The 16,733-nt window shown below is 34.1% G+C and overlaps 1 protein-coding gene and 6 non-coding genes across 8 annotated transcripts; 6 read left to right on the top strand and 1 right to left on the bottom strand.

The window, feature by feature from the left end:
* Positions 1-753: 753 nt before the first annotated feature.
* trnak-cuu (transfer RNA lysine (anticodon CUU)) lies at positions 754-826 on the top strand. Its single transcript has one exon. It is a non-coding gene; the product is annotated as a tRNA-Lys (tRNA).
* Positions 827-1,602: 776 nt separating this feature from the next.
* trnak-cuu (transfer RNA lysine (anticodon CUU)) lies at positions 1,603-1,675 on the top strand. The gene has a single exon. It is a non-coding gene; the product is annotated as a tRNA-Lys (tRNA).
* A 108-nt stretch (positions 1,676-1,783) lies between these two features.
* trnan-guu (transfer RNA asparagine (anticodon GUU)) lies at positions 1,784-1,857 on the top strand. Its single transcript has one exon. It is a non-coding gene; the product is annotated as a tRNA-Asn (tRNA).
* Positions 1,858-2,451: 594 nt separating this feature from the next.
* On the top strand, positions 2,452-2,524 carry trnak-cuu (transfer RNA lysine (anticodon CUU)). Its single transcript has one exon. It is a non-coding gene; the product is annotated as a tRNA-Lys (tRNA).
* A 776-nt stretch (positions 2,525-3,300) lies between these two features.
* trnak-cuu (transfer RNA lysine (anticodon CUU)) lies at positions 3,301-3,373 on the top strand. Its single transcript has one exon. It is a non-coding gene; the product is annotated as a tRNA-Lys (tRNA).
* A 108-nt stretch (positions 3,374-3,481) lies between these two features.
* On the top strand, positions 3,482-3,555 carry trnan-guu (transfer RNA asparagine (anticodon GUU)). Its single transcript has one exon. It is a non-coding gene; the product is annotated as a tRNA-Asn (tRNA).
* Positions 3,556-4,156: 601 nt separating this feature from the next.
* Positions 4,157-10,028, bottom strand: LOC103910688 (putative PWWP domain-containing DNA repair factor 4). 2 transcript variants are annotated; one of them, XM_087249998.2, is made up of 13 exons: positions 8,791-10,028; positions 8,675-8,722; positions 8,465-8,545; positions 8,310-8,387; positions 8,076-8,173; positions 7,791-7,851; positions 7,634-7,684; positions 7,490-7,534; positions 7,217-7,281; positions 6,276-6,474; positions 5,936-6,124; positions 5,756-5,844; positions 4,157-5,665 (listed from the first exon to the last, which is right to left on the bottom strand). In XM_087249998.2, the coding sequence occupies exons 1-13, from the start codon at positions 8,800-8,802 to the stop codon at positions 5,497-5,499; spliced, it is 1,185 nt and encodes a 394-aa protein (XP_087106124.1). In that variant the 5' UTR covers positions 8,803-10,028; the 3' UTR covers positions 4,157-5,496. The 2 variants fall into 2 exon arrangements, with proteins under 2 accessions (XP_087106124.1, XP_087106123.1); XM_087249997.1 differs by lacking the exons at positions 4,157-5,665; positions 5,756-5,844; positions 5,936-6,124; positions 6,276-6,474 and having other exon boundaries at positions 6,539-7,281; positions 8,791-8,910; positions 8,990-9,186; positions 9,284-9,325; positions 9,402-10,028.
* Positions 10,029-16,733: the final 6,705 nt, after the last annotated feature.

The following is a 16,733-nucleotide window of genomic DNA, read 5'->3' as shown; positions in this document are numbered from 1 at the left end:
CTCCCAGCAAACTTACATTAGGGTTCATGTACCAGACTTTGAGACAAAGTTCTGCGTTTCTACCACTGTAGGTGACCTTTCACTAAGTCTCTGTGGTGCAATCGGTTAGCGCGTTTGGCTGTTAACTGAAAGGTTGGTGGTTGAAGCCCACCCAGGGACGAATTAGGCATTTTGCTGACTTGCAACTGCTAACATGTGCACTGGACATAGATCCTGGGCCACATTCTGTCCAGCGTTACAAGATGAAATCAGGATTTAGCAGAACATTGTCACGGGTAGGGAAGGTATTACTGTAAACGGTTTCTGGTTCCTAAAAGAGCTTCTCATCAGCCCGGCTAGCTCAGTCGGTAGATCATGAGACTCTTAATGTCATGGTAGTGGGTTCGAGCCCCTCGTTGGGCGTTCCTGTTACTTTTCTCTCTCTCTCCCAGCAAACTTACATTATGGTTCACGTAGCAGACTTTGAGACAAAGTTCCGCGTTTCTACCACTGTAGGTGACCTTTCACTAAGTCTCTGTGGCGCAATCGGTTAGCGCATTTGGCTGTTAACTGAAAGGTTGGTGGTTCAAGCCCACCCAGGGACGAATTAGGCATTTTGCTGACTTGCAACTGCTAACATGTGCACTGGACATAGATCCTGGGCCACATTCTGTCCAGCGTTACAAGATGAAATCAGGATTTAGCAGAAGATTGTCACGGGTAGAGAAGGTATTACTGTAAATGGTTTCTGGTTCCTAAAAGAGCTTCTCATCAGCCCGGCTAGCTCAGTCGGTAGAGCATGAGACTCTTAATCTCAGGGTCGTGGGTTCGAGCCCCACGTTGGGCGTTCCTGTTACTTTTCTCTCTCTCTCCCAGCAAACTTACATTATGGTTCACGTAGCAGACTTTGAGACAAAGTTACGCGTTTCTATCACTGTAGGTGACTTTTCACTAAGTCTCTGTGGCGCAATCGGTTAGCGCGTTCGGCTGTTAACTGAAAGGTTGGTTGTTCAAGCCCACCCAGGGACGAATTAGGCATTTTGCTGCCTTGCAACTGCTAACACGTGCACTGGACATAGATCCTGGGCCACATTCTGTCCAGCGTTACAAGATGAAATCAGGATTTAGCAGAATATTGTCACGTTAGGGAAGGTATTACTGTTAACAGTGTCTAGTTCTAGTGGGGGCTCCTTATCCGCCTGGCTAGCTCAGTCGGTAGAGCATGAGACACTTAATGTCAGGGTCGTGGGTTTGAGCCCCACGTTGGGCATTTCTGTTACTTTTCTCTCTCTCTCTCAGCAAACTTACATTAGGGTTCATATAGCAGACCTTTTGAGACAAAGTTCCGCGTTTCTACCACTGTAGGTGACCTTTCGCTAAGTCTCTGTGGCGCAATCAGTTAGCGCGTTAGGCTGTTAACTGAAAGGTTGGTGGTTGAAGCCCACCCAGGGACGAATTAGGCATTTTGCTGCCTTGCAACTGCTAACATGTGCACTGGACATAGATCCTGGGCCACATTCTGTCCAGCGTTACAAGATGAAATCAGGATTTAGCAGAACATTGTCACGGGTAGGGAAGGTATTACTGTAAACGGTTTCTGTTCCCTAAAAGAGCTTCTCATCAGCCCGGCTAGCTCAGTCGGTAGAGCATGAGACTCTTAATCTCAGGGTCGTGGGTTCGAGCCCCACGTTGGGCGTTCCCGTTACTTTTCTCTCTCTCTCCCAGCAAACTTACATAAGCTTTAATGTAGCAGACTTTGAGACAAAGTTACGCGTTTCTATCACTGTAGGTGACTTTTTACTAAGTCTCTGTGGCGCAATCGGTTAGCGCGTTCGGCTGTTAACTGAAAGGTTGGTGGTTCAAGCCCACCCAGGGACGAATTAGGCATTTTGCTGCCTTGCAACTGCTAACACGTGCACTGGACATAGATCCTGGGCCACATTCTGTCCAGCGTTACAAGATGAAATCAGGATTTAGCAGAATATTGTCACGTTAGGGAAGGTATTACTGTTAACAGTGTCTAGTTCTAGTGGGGGCTCCTTATTCGCCTGGCTAGCTCAGTTGGTAGAGCATGAGACACTTAATGTCAGGGTCGTGGGTTTGAGCCCCACGTTGGGCATTTCTGTTACTTTTCTCTCTCTCTCTCAGCAAACTTACATTAGGGTTCATATAGCAGACCTTTTGAGACAAAGTTCCGCGTTTCTACCACTGTAGGTGACCTTTCACCAAGTCTCTGTGGCGCAATCAGTTAGCGCGTTCGGCTGTTAACTGAAAGGTTGGTGGTTCAAGCCCACCCAGGGACGAATTAGGCATTTTGCTGCCTTGCAACTGCTAACACGTGCACTGGACATAGATCCTGGGCCACATTCTGTCCAGCGTTACAAGATGAAATCAGGATTTAGCAGAAGATTGTCACGGGTAGGGAAGGTATTACTGTAAACGGTTTCTGGTTCCTAAAAGAGCTTCTCATCAGCCCGACTAGCTCAGTCGGTAGAGCATGAGACTCTTAATCTCAGGGTCGTGGGTTCGAGCCCCACGTTGGGCGTTTCGGTTACTTTTCTCTCTCTCTCCCAGCAAACTTACATAAGCTTTAATGTAGCAGACTTTGAGACAAAGTTACGCGTTTCTATCACTGTAGGTGACTTTTCACTAAGTCTCTGTGGCGCAATCGGTTAGCGCGTTCGGCTGTTAACTGGAAGGTTGGTGGTTCAAGCCCACCCAGGGACGAATTAGGCATTTTGCTGCCTTGCAACTGCTAACACGTGCACTGGACATAGATCCTGGGCCACATTCTGTCCAGCGTTACAAGATGAAATCAGGATTTAGCAGAATATTGTCACGTTAGGGAAGGTATTACTGTTAACAGTGTCTAGTTCTAGTGGGGGCTCCTTATCCGCCTGGCTAGCTCAGTCGGTAGAGCATGAGACACTTAATGTCAGGGTCGTGGGTTTGAGCCCCACGTTGGGCATTTCTGTTACTTTTCTCTCTCTCTCTCAGCAAACTTACATTAGGGTTCATATAGCAGACCTTTTGAGACAAAGTTCCGCGTTTCTACCACTGTAGGTGACCTTTCGCTAAGTCTCTGTGGCGCAATCAGTTAGCGCGTTAGGCTGTTAACTGAAAGGTTGGTGGTTGAAGCCCACCCAGGGACGAATTAGGCATTTTGCTGCCTTGCAACTGCTAACATGTGCACTGGACATAGATCCTGGGCCACATTCTGTCCAGCGTTACAAGATGAAATCAGGATTTAGCAGAACATTGTCACGGGTAGGGAAGGTATTACTGTAAACGGTTTCTGGTTCCTAAAAGAGCTTCTCATCAGCCCGGCTAGCTCAGCCGGTAGAGCATGAGACTCTTAATCTCAGGGTCGTGGGTTCGAGCCCCACGTTGGGCGTTCCTGTTACTTTTCTCTCTCTCTCCCAGCAAACTTACATTATGGTTCACGTAGCAGACTTTGAGACAAAGTTACGCGTTTCTATCACTGTAGGTGACTTTTCACTAAGTCTCTGTGGCGCAATCGGTTAGCGCGTTCGGCTGTTAACTGAAAGGTTGGTGGTTCAAGCCCACCCAGGGACGAATTAGGCCTTTTGCTGCCTTGCAACTGCTAACACGTGCACTGGACATAGATCCTGGGCCACATTCTGTCCAGCGTTACAAGATGAAATCAGGATTTAGCAGAATATTGTCACGTTAGGGAAGGTATTACTGTTAACAGTGTCTAGTTCTAGTGGGGGCTCCTTACCCGCCTGGCTAGCTCAGTTGGTAGAGCATGAGACACTTAATGTCAGGGTCGTGGGTTTGAGCCCCACGTTGGGCATTTCTGTTACTTTTCTCTCTCTCTCTCAGCAAACTTACATTAGGGTTCATATAGCAGACCTTTTGAGACAAAGTTCCGCGTTTCTACCACTGTAGGTGACCTTTCACCAAGTCTCTGTGGCGCAATCAGTTAGCGCGTTAGGCTGTTAACTTAAAGGTTGGTGGTTGAAGCCCACCCAGGGACGAATTAGGCATTTTGCTGCCTTGCAACTGCTAACATGTGCACTGGACATAGATCCTGGGCCACATTCTGTCCAGCGTTACAAGATGAAATCAGGATTTAGCAGAACATTGTCACGGGTAGGGAAGGTATTACTGTAAACGGTTTCTGGTTCCTAAAAGAGTTTGTCATCATCCCGGCTAGCTCAGTCGGTAGAGCATGAGACTTTTAATGTCAGGGTCGTGGGTTCGAGCCCCACGTTGGGCGTTCCTGTTACTTTTCTCTCTCTATCCCAGCAAACTTACATTAGGGTTCATGTAGCAGACTTTGAGACAAAGTTACGCGTTTCTACCACTGTAGGTGACTTTTCACTAAGTCTCTGTAGCGCAATCGGTTAGCGTGTTCGGCTGTTAACTGAAAGGTTGGTGGTTCAAGCCCACCCAGGGACGAATTAGGCAGTTTGCTGCCTTGCAACTGCTAACACGTGCACTGGACATAGATCCTGGGCCACATTCTGTCCAGCGTTACAAGATGAAATCAGGATTTAGCAGAAGATTGTCACAGGTAGGGAAGGTATTACTGTTAACAGTGTCTAGTTTTAGTGGGAACTCCTCATCCGCCTGGCTAGCTCAGTCGGTAGAGCATGAGACTCTTAATGTCAGGGTCGTGGGTTCAAGCCCCACGTTGGGCATTTCTGTCACTTTTCTCTCTCTCTCTCTCAGCAAGATTACATTAGGGTTCATATAGCAGATCTTTTGAGACAAAGTTCCGCGTTTCTACCACTGTAGGTGACTTTTCATTAAGTCTCTGTGGCACAATCGGTTAGCGCATTCGGCTGTTAATTGAAAGGTTGGTGGTTCAAGCCCACCCAGGGACGGATCAATTTTGCTGCCTTGCAACTGCTAACACGTGCACTGGACAAAGATCCTGGGCCACATTCTGTCCAGCGTTACAAGATAAAATCAGGATTTAGCAGAACATTGTCATGGGTAGGGAAGGTATCACAGTTAACAGTGTCTAGACAAAGTTCCGCGTTTCTACCACTGTAGGTGACCATTCCCTAAGTCTCTGTGGCAACATTATGAAGCTGCAGGCCCCGAGACCCAACCGCACGCTCAGACCTGCTCGCTCAGACCAACACTTCCAGACCTATCGTTTTTTCAGACAGTGCCACCTGCTGTTGGAAAAATTGCCTAACCTGAATTCATTGATTTATAAATTACACTATTTTTCTACTCTAAATTATTGCACTATGATTGAATACATTATTATATAAAATATTAAACATACTAGATTATAATTTAATGCATTAAGTCTGTTGTATTTTAATTAACTGTATTTGTAAATAGATATTGTTCAGTTACTCAAATATTTTCAGTCATTTATTGTTTTTGTTGTTGTTTTTTGTTTTTAGATCATTAAGGATTTATCAAACTCTTTAGTATTGAGTTGAGGGAATGAACATTATCTTATTATTCACAGAATAAATGATAGTACTCGGAGTAATTTTCTCACACCAAACTTTATTTTTTTATAAATTTTCATGAGGTCCTACAAGTCATCGAGCTGTAAAAAATGCTGAGAAAAATTGTGAAAAACAATACTTGGATTATTAATGTATTTATTACATATAAAATAAAATGCTTTAAATTCTTGTTGGGGAGATTTTTCATATCTCGAGCAATTCTTCTGTTAAATTTCTCAACTTCACTAAAATAAAAAAAAAAAATGCTGTTGTCAGAAATTGTGTTTAACATAAAAACTTAACAGCTTTTGTACAAAAAAAAAATGTAAACATACCTTGCGTGATAAATGGGGCCCTGGAGGAAGACATCTTCAGCCTCCTGCCAAGACAAGCCTTGTAACTCGGAAATGCCATAAGTTATGGCCTGTACAAACATACAGATAAACCAATTAATAAAATAAAACACACACTGCAGAACATAAGCATGCTCATGTACATACATGTTTTGTGATTACCTCTGGGAGAAGACATCCACAAATGAACTCCACCTCATCATTTAAGGTCAGCTGTGTTTTGGTTTTATTAAGAATTCCTCTGATATAGTCACAAATGATTGACTGGGACTGCTCATTCTCAATGTAGACAGGCACTTGAGAACGGGGTTTTAGTGGAAACCAATTTGACCTTTTCCCACCGAGTATATCCTTTGGGCCATAGAAGGAAATTATATTTCATATGTAAATGCACAAGTAATTAATTATATTTGGCAAATAATAGTTAAATTGTCACTTGACTATATTTAAGTCAACCATACTCAGAGTCTAGAGGAGTAATTTAAAGTGGAACCATCTATACCACCAAATGCTGCTCTGCTGATTTTGATGTGATAATCAAGTCCACTAATCTTTTGTCATTCCTTTCCCGATCTTGAACTGCTTGGACATGTGCCGGAAGATTGGATGTGGTTTTTCTTTTCACCCTAAAAAGGAGCAGAATCTTTCCATCCAAGACACTTCTTGCCTCCTCAGTCCAGAAAGCAAATCTGTGCCCATAGCTTTTAATAACAAGACAAGACAAAATCCATAATTACGTGTAACGAGGAGACTGACACGGAGGGATCCATTATGCAGTATTTATTAATCACAACTTCACTCAAACACACAATATGCACCGGAGTGCACACACACATCCACAGTAGTAGTATGGGTATCAAGACTGATGATGAACAGACACAGAGTGAGTTACCAGGCATGAGTGGAAGGGAGTGAGCGAGAACCAGGATCCGTTATGCAGGCTTGGCTCAAGGGCAGGCAGCAAGGATCAGAGTTCGTATAACAGGCGTGGTTCGTGGGCAGGCAGAGAGAGAGTCAGAGTCCGTATAACAAGCGTGGGTCGTGGGCAGGCAGAAGGCGAAGCAAAGTAAGAGACAGGCTGGAGTCGTGCACAGGAGATCAGGCTGGAGATAATGCTCAGAAATGCTGGCCGGGGCTAAACAAGACTTCGCCTTGAACGAGTGTTTGAGTGCGGCTTATAAGAGGTACGTGGGTCATTAGCCAGATTCCAATCAGGTGTATGCGCAATCAGTGTAGATGGATTACGTAATGCTAAAAGTCCGGAGATGGTGGCCTCTGCTGGCCAGCGAGGGGAGTTACTGGGACCGAGTCGGTGACATACTGGTCACCGGTAAAAGAGATTTTAAGTATGTTTTGTTATTCATGTTACAAGTTGTTGTATTGACACAATATAAATTTTTAATTTTACAGATTTACAAGAAAAATAAATAATTACTGACATACCCATCAATTTGAAATTGTTCCATGAGTAGAAGGCACCACCACTGACGGATGATAGGTATATCCATCTGAAAGAAAGACTGTTTAGTCTGACAGTTAACCAACATGTTTTTGTTAATACATGATGTTGGGTGTGCTTGCAATAACCATGCCCCTTTTTTTAAAAGATATGTTGCTTAGAAGAAAGCAAGATAATATACACTAAAATAGTTACATTTTAGCTATGATTAAGAAAAGCACCAACAAAATAAAGTTACATAAATAATAAAATAATACCTCCTGGAGTTGAAACCCAATGCCACACACCATTGAGAGGGTGTACTGAAAAGAGAGAAGCCACAGTCATTTACAATGTTTACAAAATCTTTAAATCAATTTATAGTATAGTATAGTCAATATATAGTGAAATTTATATCTTACCATGAGTACAAAAACACCACAATCATTCCCTCTTGTCTGACGTGGCAAAGCCTAAAATAGGCAAAGCAAATCAATTTTATTTTAGAATAATGTACAAAAAATTTAATTGTTGTAAAAGCCAAATAATATATATATATTTTTTAAGTTGATTCCTCACTGGAAAATCATATCCAGTCTTTTCAGACCATGTCCCATGATCCACTTGGTAAGAAATTTTCCTGTAAACAAAACATAGTAGTAATACTAACAATTACAGCTCACCTCAACTCTAGAACACCATGCATAAAAAAGGCTAGATGAACATAGCCAGAAGTTCAAGAAACGGCTATAGGAACGTAGCCAAAAGTGACAGAACTACACGGTTAGGAAATAAATAGAAATGGCTATAGGAACGTAGCCATATATCACATAAAGGCTGAAACGTCTTAGTTTATTGATAGACCTAAAAATTGCCCTGTATTCCTCATCTCCAAATCCTGATTCATGCTCTGCGTACAGAGAGTCTAAGAACACCATCTCTCTTCGAAGCGGCATCATTATCTACAATGTTAAAGGTGTAAAAATATTTCATTTGAACATTATTGCTTCTTCCAAGATTTTTCAGTGTTTTATTTTAGAAACACACACATTGCAATACCAATTATTGTATGCACTAGACATTTCAATATTTTCTTACACAGACAACCAAGTGGTCTGGTCCATTGGCATTTGTCCATGCTGGAAAGGCTAACAGGTCTTTCAAGTCTGCATCTTCCTAGAATTGATCAGGACAGTTATGTCGTTTAATTTAGTTTGTACTTCTCACACAGTAAATACAGTACATACACGCACCGGTAATCCATTAACAATGTTGTTAGGAGTTTCTTTCCACACAGAGACAACATAAAAGTCCTCAATGTATATGTCCTTGCCCTACATGAATAAAAAGAAACTGTTGACAATGACATGAACATTTTCACACAGTTTAGAAATTGTTTTTTTTTTTTAAATTTGGATCAAGTTAAAACAATCTATATAAATATTATGTTTTATAGTACATACAATTTGTCGAGCCATTTCACAAATAAGCTTCATGCAGGCGTTTCCAATCTGCAATAAATACTTAAATCAATGTTTTTAATTAAAAATAAGTTATAATAAAAAAACAGACTGCTTACATGGGAGTCCATGTCCCTCAACAATCCAAGGCTCCAAAATTCTTCTCGAATAAGGCACACTTGCCCCTCCTTCACAATTATTTCACTGCCAGGGCGATTTCGGTCCAGCACATAATCAAGCTGTAATAATAATAACAATAAATATGTGTGTGTGTGTGTGTGTGTGTGTGTGCGTTTGTATGTAATGGTAATTGTTCACTAGTTTCTCTTGTAATGGATGCCAGTCCCTCTCCCAAGGCTTAGTAGGTTCCAAAAAATTCAGAAGAGTGGTAGGTTCACAAGCTGTTTTTTCTGTAATTGGTACTGATGACAGAGGAGATGTGACTGATGTTATGCCTGGTGATGCAGCGGTCGTTTGTAAAGTCACAATATTTTCTGGCAGTGCTGTCAGTGGTCCTTAGAGTACATTAAAGCATCAAAATTAGAAAATAACACATAATAATTAGTGAACAGAAACTTGACACTGAGCAACTGGAAAGAACAGTCAAATTACCAAGTGACATGTCCATGCATTTCTCTGTGGAGGATGGATTTTCTATAAATACAAATATACACATAAGTACAGTTATGGATATATTGATGTATTTGTTACAAAGTAAGGGAAACATTACCTAACACAATCTGGCTGTGGTCATTCATGTGAATGTTTGTGTTGAATTCCTTTTTTATGTCATGAAGACGTTTCTCGTTTTTTCTGACATTGTAATGGTGGATGATGTTTCGCATGAGGAAAACATGTGTGGATGGCAATGCCATGTTCATAAAGTAGTTATTTTTCTTTAGCTTTGAAAAAAGCTGTTCTGCAGCCTGACTGTTAACTTTGCCAGCTAGTTGAGGCACAAGACGAAGCTTCCTCAGTGAATCACGAGGATCTTTTGTGTTGTCTTCGTGAAAGCGGTCATACAGAACATAGTGTTCTGCAGAACCAGTTATTGGATGACCATCCGGATCTGGACTTTGCTTTTTTGCAGTGAGCCATGGCAGAGTTACCTGTAATTTTCCTGATTTTGCTTTTGCAATATTTTCAGTGGTTGGTTCGAGTAACCTTCCCTCGAAAGGTGTGAAAGTTATGGGTTGCCTCAAATTTGTGTGGGTGGACAGTCCACGGGCAAAGTCATAAATAACAACATTTGGCAGATGCTTCCAAGACAGAAGCATATCTGCAAAATCCCGTGGACTTTCTGCTCGCAGATTACATTTTATACTGTAAACTATGCCACAAGGACACATGATGACAGCCCAACCTCTATTGTAAAGTGTCACCCTTTAAGGTAACACTTTAGAGTAATAGTCCATTAGTTAATATTAGTTAATGCATTTACTGACATGACTTAGAAGTTTAATACATTAATTACAGTATTCATTCATCTTTGTTAACGATTTAATGTTTAAGTTAAATAACGTTAGTTCATTAATGCACTGTGCATGAAATAATGTCAACAAGCACAACTTTGGATTTTAATAATGCATTAATGTTGAACTGATATTAATAAAGGCGGCACAAGATTGGTGACACTTAGTGTTAGTAAATTGATTAACTAAAGGACTATTATACTGAAGTGCTACCATATTCAGATTGAGAAAGTAAAGGCTTAACTAGCTTAACACTGTTTGTTCTGTAGCCAATAGAAAAACATAAATAATAAAACAAATAAAACTTTCTTCAGAAGATAATATACTATCGTAAGTACTGTGAAAATGTCCTTGCTCCATTACCTTGAATAAATATTTCACAGGAGCGCCCTCAACTGTACTTCATGCTGCAACAGTATGAATAAATGTTAATAAGTGACATTGATTATGTGATATACCTTGTCTTTCAGAGGAGCTGAGTGGTTTCTTCGGCAGACCGCCTTTGTCCTCAACTGCTAAAGAAGGACAAAAAAAAAACACAAGATAGGCAAAAGTCAGTGTCAAAGCAGCAAGAAGACAATCTCATCAGCACAGTGTTTTGATGTTGTGTTTAATTGATTATGCTATGGTACATAAACAATTAAAGACAATAATAAAGGGTTATACACACTGCAAATTTTAGATTGTAGATTTAACTACCTTAGAGTTCAAATTAACACTCCCTCAGTGTTTATATGGGAACCACTATAAAAAGTGTTAAAATAACACTTTTGAAAGTGTTTAAAAAAATTACCACTCAGAGAGTGTTAATTAGCAAACTCTTATTGTGTAAAATATATGTAAAATGTATATCAAAATACTGGCAGCAGTAGCCAAAACCAAAGATGAAATCAACTGAGAATAAAACTTTAAATAAAATAATAATGAATAAAAAAAATTAACAAATTACACAATAAAATTTATTTTTATTTTCAACATCTTTAAAACAACTCATCACATTAAACAACTCATCATGGAGCTTCACTTATTACTGAGCTTTGGCTTTAATTCTGTCATGTGAACAAAAGCTCTTTATGAAATTTCTGTTGTTCATTTGAAGTCACCATGATGGAGGACAGAGTCTGCTTTAGTAGGGTTCTTCAACTTCTTGCTATAAAATTTTTTTTTTATTTGGATGCTATAATTATTAGTGCTAATCACACTATTCTTACATGTAGCATGAAAATTCAAAAGAAAATGTAAGAGTCAGTCTGAAGAGATTAACTATGATATCAAAGCCATCTTCTCCTGCTTGTTTTCTAATTCAGTGTCACATTAGTTATGTGTGTGAAATAAATAAAATACATAAATGAAACCACTGAAGCTTTAACAATTAATGACTTTAAAAGAATGATTTACAATGTGAATGTTTGATCTATGGCAGCACTTAAAAACACACAGACATCAACAATTAGTCTTTGAATCTCAATAATGGTGACAAACAAAAAAAATAAAAATCAATTAAAAAAACTACTGAAATATTACCTCCCAAACACAACACAAAATAAATAAAAAGAAAGAGATTGTAACAACATAAAGCTGCATAATTTATTTATGATGCAATGCATGCTGGGAGCTTTGTACTATGCTGGCACCCAGCATGAAATATGCAGCTTTTTTCTTTTTAGCAACCATGGTTGAGGTTCATATCCTGATTCTTGATGTCTGTGTGTCATAAAGAGCTGCTGAAGCTTTAGTGTATGACACTTTATATAACTCTAGAATTTTGACACTTCACTCTGAATTACCACAACACTTAAAAATTGAACACCAATGAATTTGCTGTGCACCTTGTGCTTCAAAAGCATTGAGGTTTTTTCACAAGTAGCGCATCATCTGCTCATCCACCGTCACCTCTAGAACCCGATGAGCTGGAGCTGGCCGCCACTGCAGGAAGAGGCCTGTCCTTTGGGGGTTTCTGTGAGTTACAAGTTGTAGTTTGCATTAAAATGTTGCCAGCATGATATATATTTTTAAAAAAGTATTTAAAAAATAAAATAAAGCCTATCTCTTTGCTGAGAATGTACTGCTGGAACCGCTTCAGTGTCACGAAAAATCTCGAGAAATCGAAAAATATTGAAAAATGAAAAAATCTTGAAAGATCAAGAAAAATCACGAAAAATTATAAAATCTTGAAAAAGCACAAAAATAAAAAAATCACAAAAAATAAAAAATATAAAATTTAAAAAAAATTACATTTTTGAAAATTCACACAAAATTAATTTTTTTTAAAAAAATTGCAAAACATGAACATTTTTTGAAAAATCGGAAAACATGAACATTTTTTCAAAAATCACAAAAAATCAAAATTTTTAAAAAAATCGCAAAAAATCACAAAAAATGAAAATTTTTTGAAAAATTGCAAAAAATCACAAAAAATAATTTAAAAAAAAAAAATGGCAAAAAATCACAAAAATGAAAAATCGCAAAACTAGAACATTTTTTGAAAAATCGCAAAAAATGAGCATATTGAAAAATCACAAAAAATTAGCATTTTTTGAAAAATCGCAAAAAATGAAAATTTTTGGAAAAATCACAAAAAAAGATTTTTTTGGGAAAATAACAAAAAATCTAAAATTTTTTAAAAATAACAAAAAGTAAAAATTTTTAAAAATTCGCAAAAAATTAATTTTTTGAAAAATCGCAAAAAAGAAAATTTTTTAAAAAATCGCAAAAAAATCACAAAAAATGAACATTTTTTGAATAACGCAAAAAATTAAAAAATGTTGAAAAATCGCAAAAAATAAAAATTTGTGAAAATTCCACAAAAAAATGAAATTTTTTTGAAAAATAACAAAAAAATCAAAATTTTTTCAAATATCACAAAAAATCACAAAAAATGAATTTTTTTGAAAAATAACAAAAAAATGAATTTTTTTGAAAAATCGCAAATTAAAATTTTTTGAAAAATCACAAAAAATTACAAAAAATGAAAATTTTTTGAAAAATCACAAAAAATCACAAAAAATGAAAATTTTTTGAAAAATCGCAAAACATGAATTTTTTTTGAAAAATTGCAAAACATGAACATTTTTTGAAAAATCGCAAAAAATAAAAATTTTTTGAAAAATCACAAAAAATTACAAAAAATGAAAATTTTTGAAAAATCACAAAAAATCACAAAAATGAATTTTTTTTGAAAAATCGCAAAACATAAACATTTTTTGAAAAATCGCAAAATATGAAAAATATTTGAAAAATCGCAAAAAATCACAAAAAATGAAAAATTTTTGAAAAATCGCAAAAAATCACAAAAAATACATTTTTTTGAAAAATCGCGAAAAATCACAAAAAAATATATTTTTTGAAAAATCGCAAAAAATCACAAAAAATATATTTTTTTAATAATCGCAAAACTAGAACATTTTTTGAAAAATCGCAAAAAATGAGCATATTTTGAAAAATCACAAAAAATGAGCATTTTTTGAAAAATCGCAAAAAATGAAAGTTTTTTGAAAAATGGCAAAAAATGATTTTTTTTGAAAAAACGCAAAAAATCACAAAAATGAAGTTTTTGAAAAATCGCAGAAAATGAATTTTTTTTGAAAAATCGCAAAAAATGAAAAATTTTTGAAAAATCGCAAAAAATGAAAATTTTTTGAAAAATGGCAAAAAATGAATTTTTTTTGAAAAAACGCAAAAAGTCACAAAAATGAAAATTTTTTGAAAAATCGCAAAAAATTAAAAATTTTTGAAAAATCGCAAAAAATGAAACATTTTAGAAAAATCGCAAAAAATGATTTTTTTTGAAAAACAACAAAAAATAAAAGTTTGTGAAAATTCCAAAAAAATGAAAATTTTTTGAAAAATAACAAAAAATTGAAATTTTTTCAAATATCACAAAAAATAATTTTTTTGAAAATAACAAAAATGAACATTTTTTGAAAAATCACAAAAAATCGCAAAAAATGATTTTTTTTGAAAAACAACAAAAAATAAAAATTTGAAAATTCCACAAAAAATGAAAATTTTTTGAAAAATAACAAAAAAATCGAAATTTTTTCAAATATCACAAAAATCACAAAAATAATTTTTTTGAAAAATAAAAAAATGAAATTTTTTTGAAAAATCGCAAATTAAAATTTTTTGAAAAATCGCAAAAAATGAAATTTTGAAAAATCGCAAAAAATGAAATTTTTTGAAAAATAACAAAAAAAAATTCGTGAAAATTCACAAAAAATGAAAAATTTTGGAAAAATGGCAAAAAATGAAAAATTGTTGAAAAATCGCAAAAAATGAAATTTTTGGGAAAAATCGCAAAAAAATCACAAAAAATCACAAAAAATGAAAATTTTTAGAAAAATCGCAAAAAATCACAAAAAATGAAAATTTTTTAAAAAATCGCAAAAAATCACAAAAAATGAAAATTTTTTGAAAAATCGCAAAAAATCACAAAAAATGAAATTTAAAAAAAAAATCGCAAAAAATCACAAAAAATTTACATTTTTTGAAAAATCGCAAAAAATTTAATTTTTTTGAAAAATCGCAAAAAATCACAATATGAAAAAATTTTAAAAATCGCAAAAAATAATTTTTTTTTGAAAAATCGCAAAAAATGAAAATTGTTGAAAAATCGCAAAAAATAAAAAAAATTTTGAAAAATCGCAAAAAATGAAGATTTTTTGAAAAATCGCTAAAAATCACAAAAAATGAAAATTTTTTGAAAAATTGCAAAAAATAAAATTGTTTGAAAAATCACAAAACATGAAAATTTTTTGAAAAATCGCAAAAAATGAAAATTTTTTGAAAAATCGCAAAACATGAAAATTTTTGTGAAAAATCGCAAAAAAAGAAAACTTTTTGAAAAATTGCAAAAAATGAAATTTTTTTGAAAAATTGCAAAAAATAAAATTTTTTGAAAAATCGCAAAAAATTATTTTTTTTTGAAAAATCGCAAAAAATGAATTTTTTTTGAAAAGTCGCAAAATAAATTTTTTTGAAAAATCGCAAAAAATGAAATTTTTTGAAAAATCGAAAAAAATGAAAATTTTTTGAAAAATCGCAAAAAATGAAATTTTTTTGAAAAATTGCAAAAAATTTAAAATTTTTGAAAAATCGCAAAAAAATGAAATTTTGAAAAATCGCAAAAAAAATCGCAAAAAATGATTTTTTTTGAAAAATCGCAAAATATATTTTTTTGAAAAATCGCAAAAAATTAAATTTTTTGAAAAATAGCAAAAAATGTATTTTTTTTGAAAAATCGCAAAAAATGACATTTTTTTGAAAAATCACAAAAAAAGAATTTTTTTTAAAAAATCGCAAAAAATGAAAAATTTTTTCAAATATCTCAAAAAATAACAAAAAATGAAAATTTTTTGAAAAATCCCAAAAAATGAAAATTTTTTGAAAAATCGCAAAAAATGACATTTTTTTGAAAAATGACAAAAAATGAATTTTTTTTGAAAAATCGCAAAAAATGAAAATTTTTTGAAAAATCGCAAAAAATCACAAAAAATGAAATTTTTTTTCAAATATCTCAAAAAATAACAAAAAATGAAAATTTTTTGAAAAATCGCAAAAAATGAAAATTTTTTGAAAAATCCCAAAAAATGAAATTTTTTTTCAAATATCTCAAAAAATAACAAAAAATGAAAAATTTTTGAAAAATCGCAAAAAATGAAAATTTTTTGAAAAATCCCAAAAAATGAAAATTTTTTGAAAAATCACAAAAAAATGAAATTTTTTTGAAAAATCACAAAAAATTTAAAATTTTTGAAAAATCGCAAAAAAATGACATTTTTTTGAAAAATTGATTTTTTTTAAATGATTTTTTTTTTGAAAAATCGTAAAAAATGAAATTTTTTTGAAAAATTGCAAAAAATGAAATTTTTTGAAAATCGCAAAAAATGAAAATTTTTTGAAAAATCGCAAAAAATCACAAAAAATGAAATTTTTTGAATAATCGCAAAAAATGAAACATTTTTGGAAAATCACAAAAAATGAACAAATTTTGAAAAATCGCAAAAAATGAAAATTTTTTCAAAAATCGCAAAAATCACAAAAAATTTTATTTACTTGAAAAATCACAAAAAAATAAATTTATTTGAAAAATCACAAAAAATTAAAAAATTTTGAAAATTCGCAAAAAATGAAATTTTTTTGAAAAATCACAAAAAATCACAAAAAATGAAAAATTTTAGAAAAATCACAAAAAATGTAAAATTTTTGAAAAATCGCCAAAAATTAAAAATTTTTGAAAAATCGCAAAAAATAGCAAAAAAATGAAAATTTTTTTGAAAAATCACAAGATGAACATTTTTTTGAAAAATCGCAAAAAATTTACATTTTTTGAAAAATCGCAAAAAATTAAAATTTTTTGAAAAATTAAAATTTTTTGAAAAATTAAAATTTTTTGAAAAATCACAAAAAATCACAAAAAAATGAAAAAATTTTGAAAAATCGCAAAAAATTCAAATTTTTTGAAAATCGCAAAAAAATTTAAAATTTTTGAAAAATCGCAAAAAATGAAAATTTTTTGAAAAATCGCAAAAAAATGTAAATTTTCTGAAAAATCGCAAAAAAATTTACATTTTCTGAAAAATCGCAAAAAA

The sequence above is a fragment of the Danio rerio genome, chromosome 4 (genome assembly GCF_052040795.2).
Source record: "Danio rerio strain M-AB ecotype USA chromosome 4, GRCz13ab, whole genome shotgun sequence".
In the NCBI taxonomy this organism is placed as follows: domain Eukaryota; kingdom Metazoa; phylum Chordata; class Actinopteri; order Cypriniformes; family Danionidae; genus Danio; species Danio rerio.
Note: the sequence above shows the minus strand (reverse complement) of the source record. Positions and strands in the feature narration are given on the sequence as shown.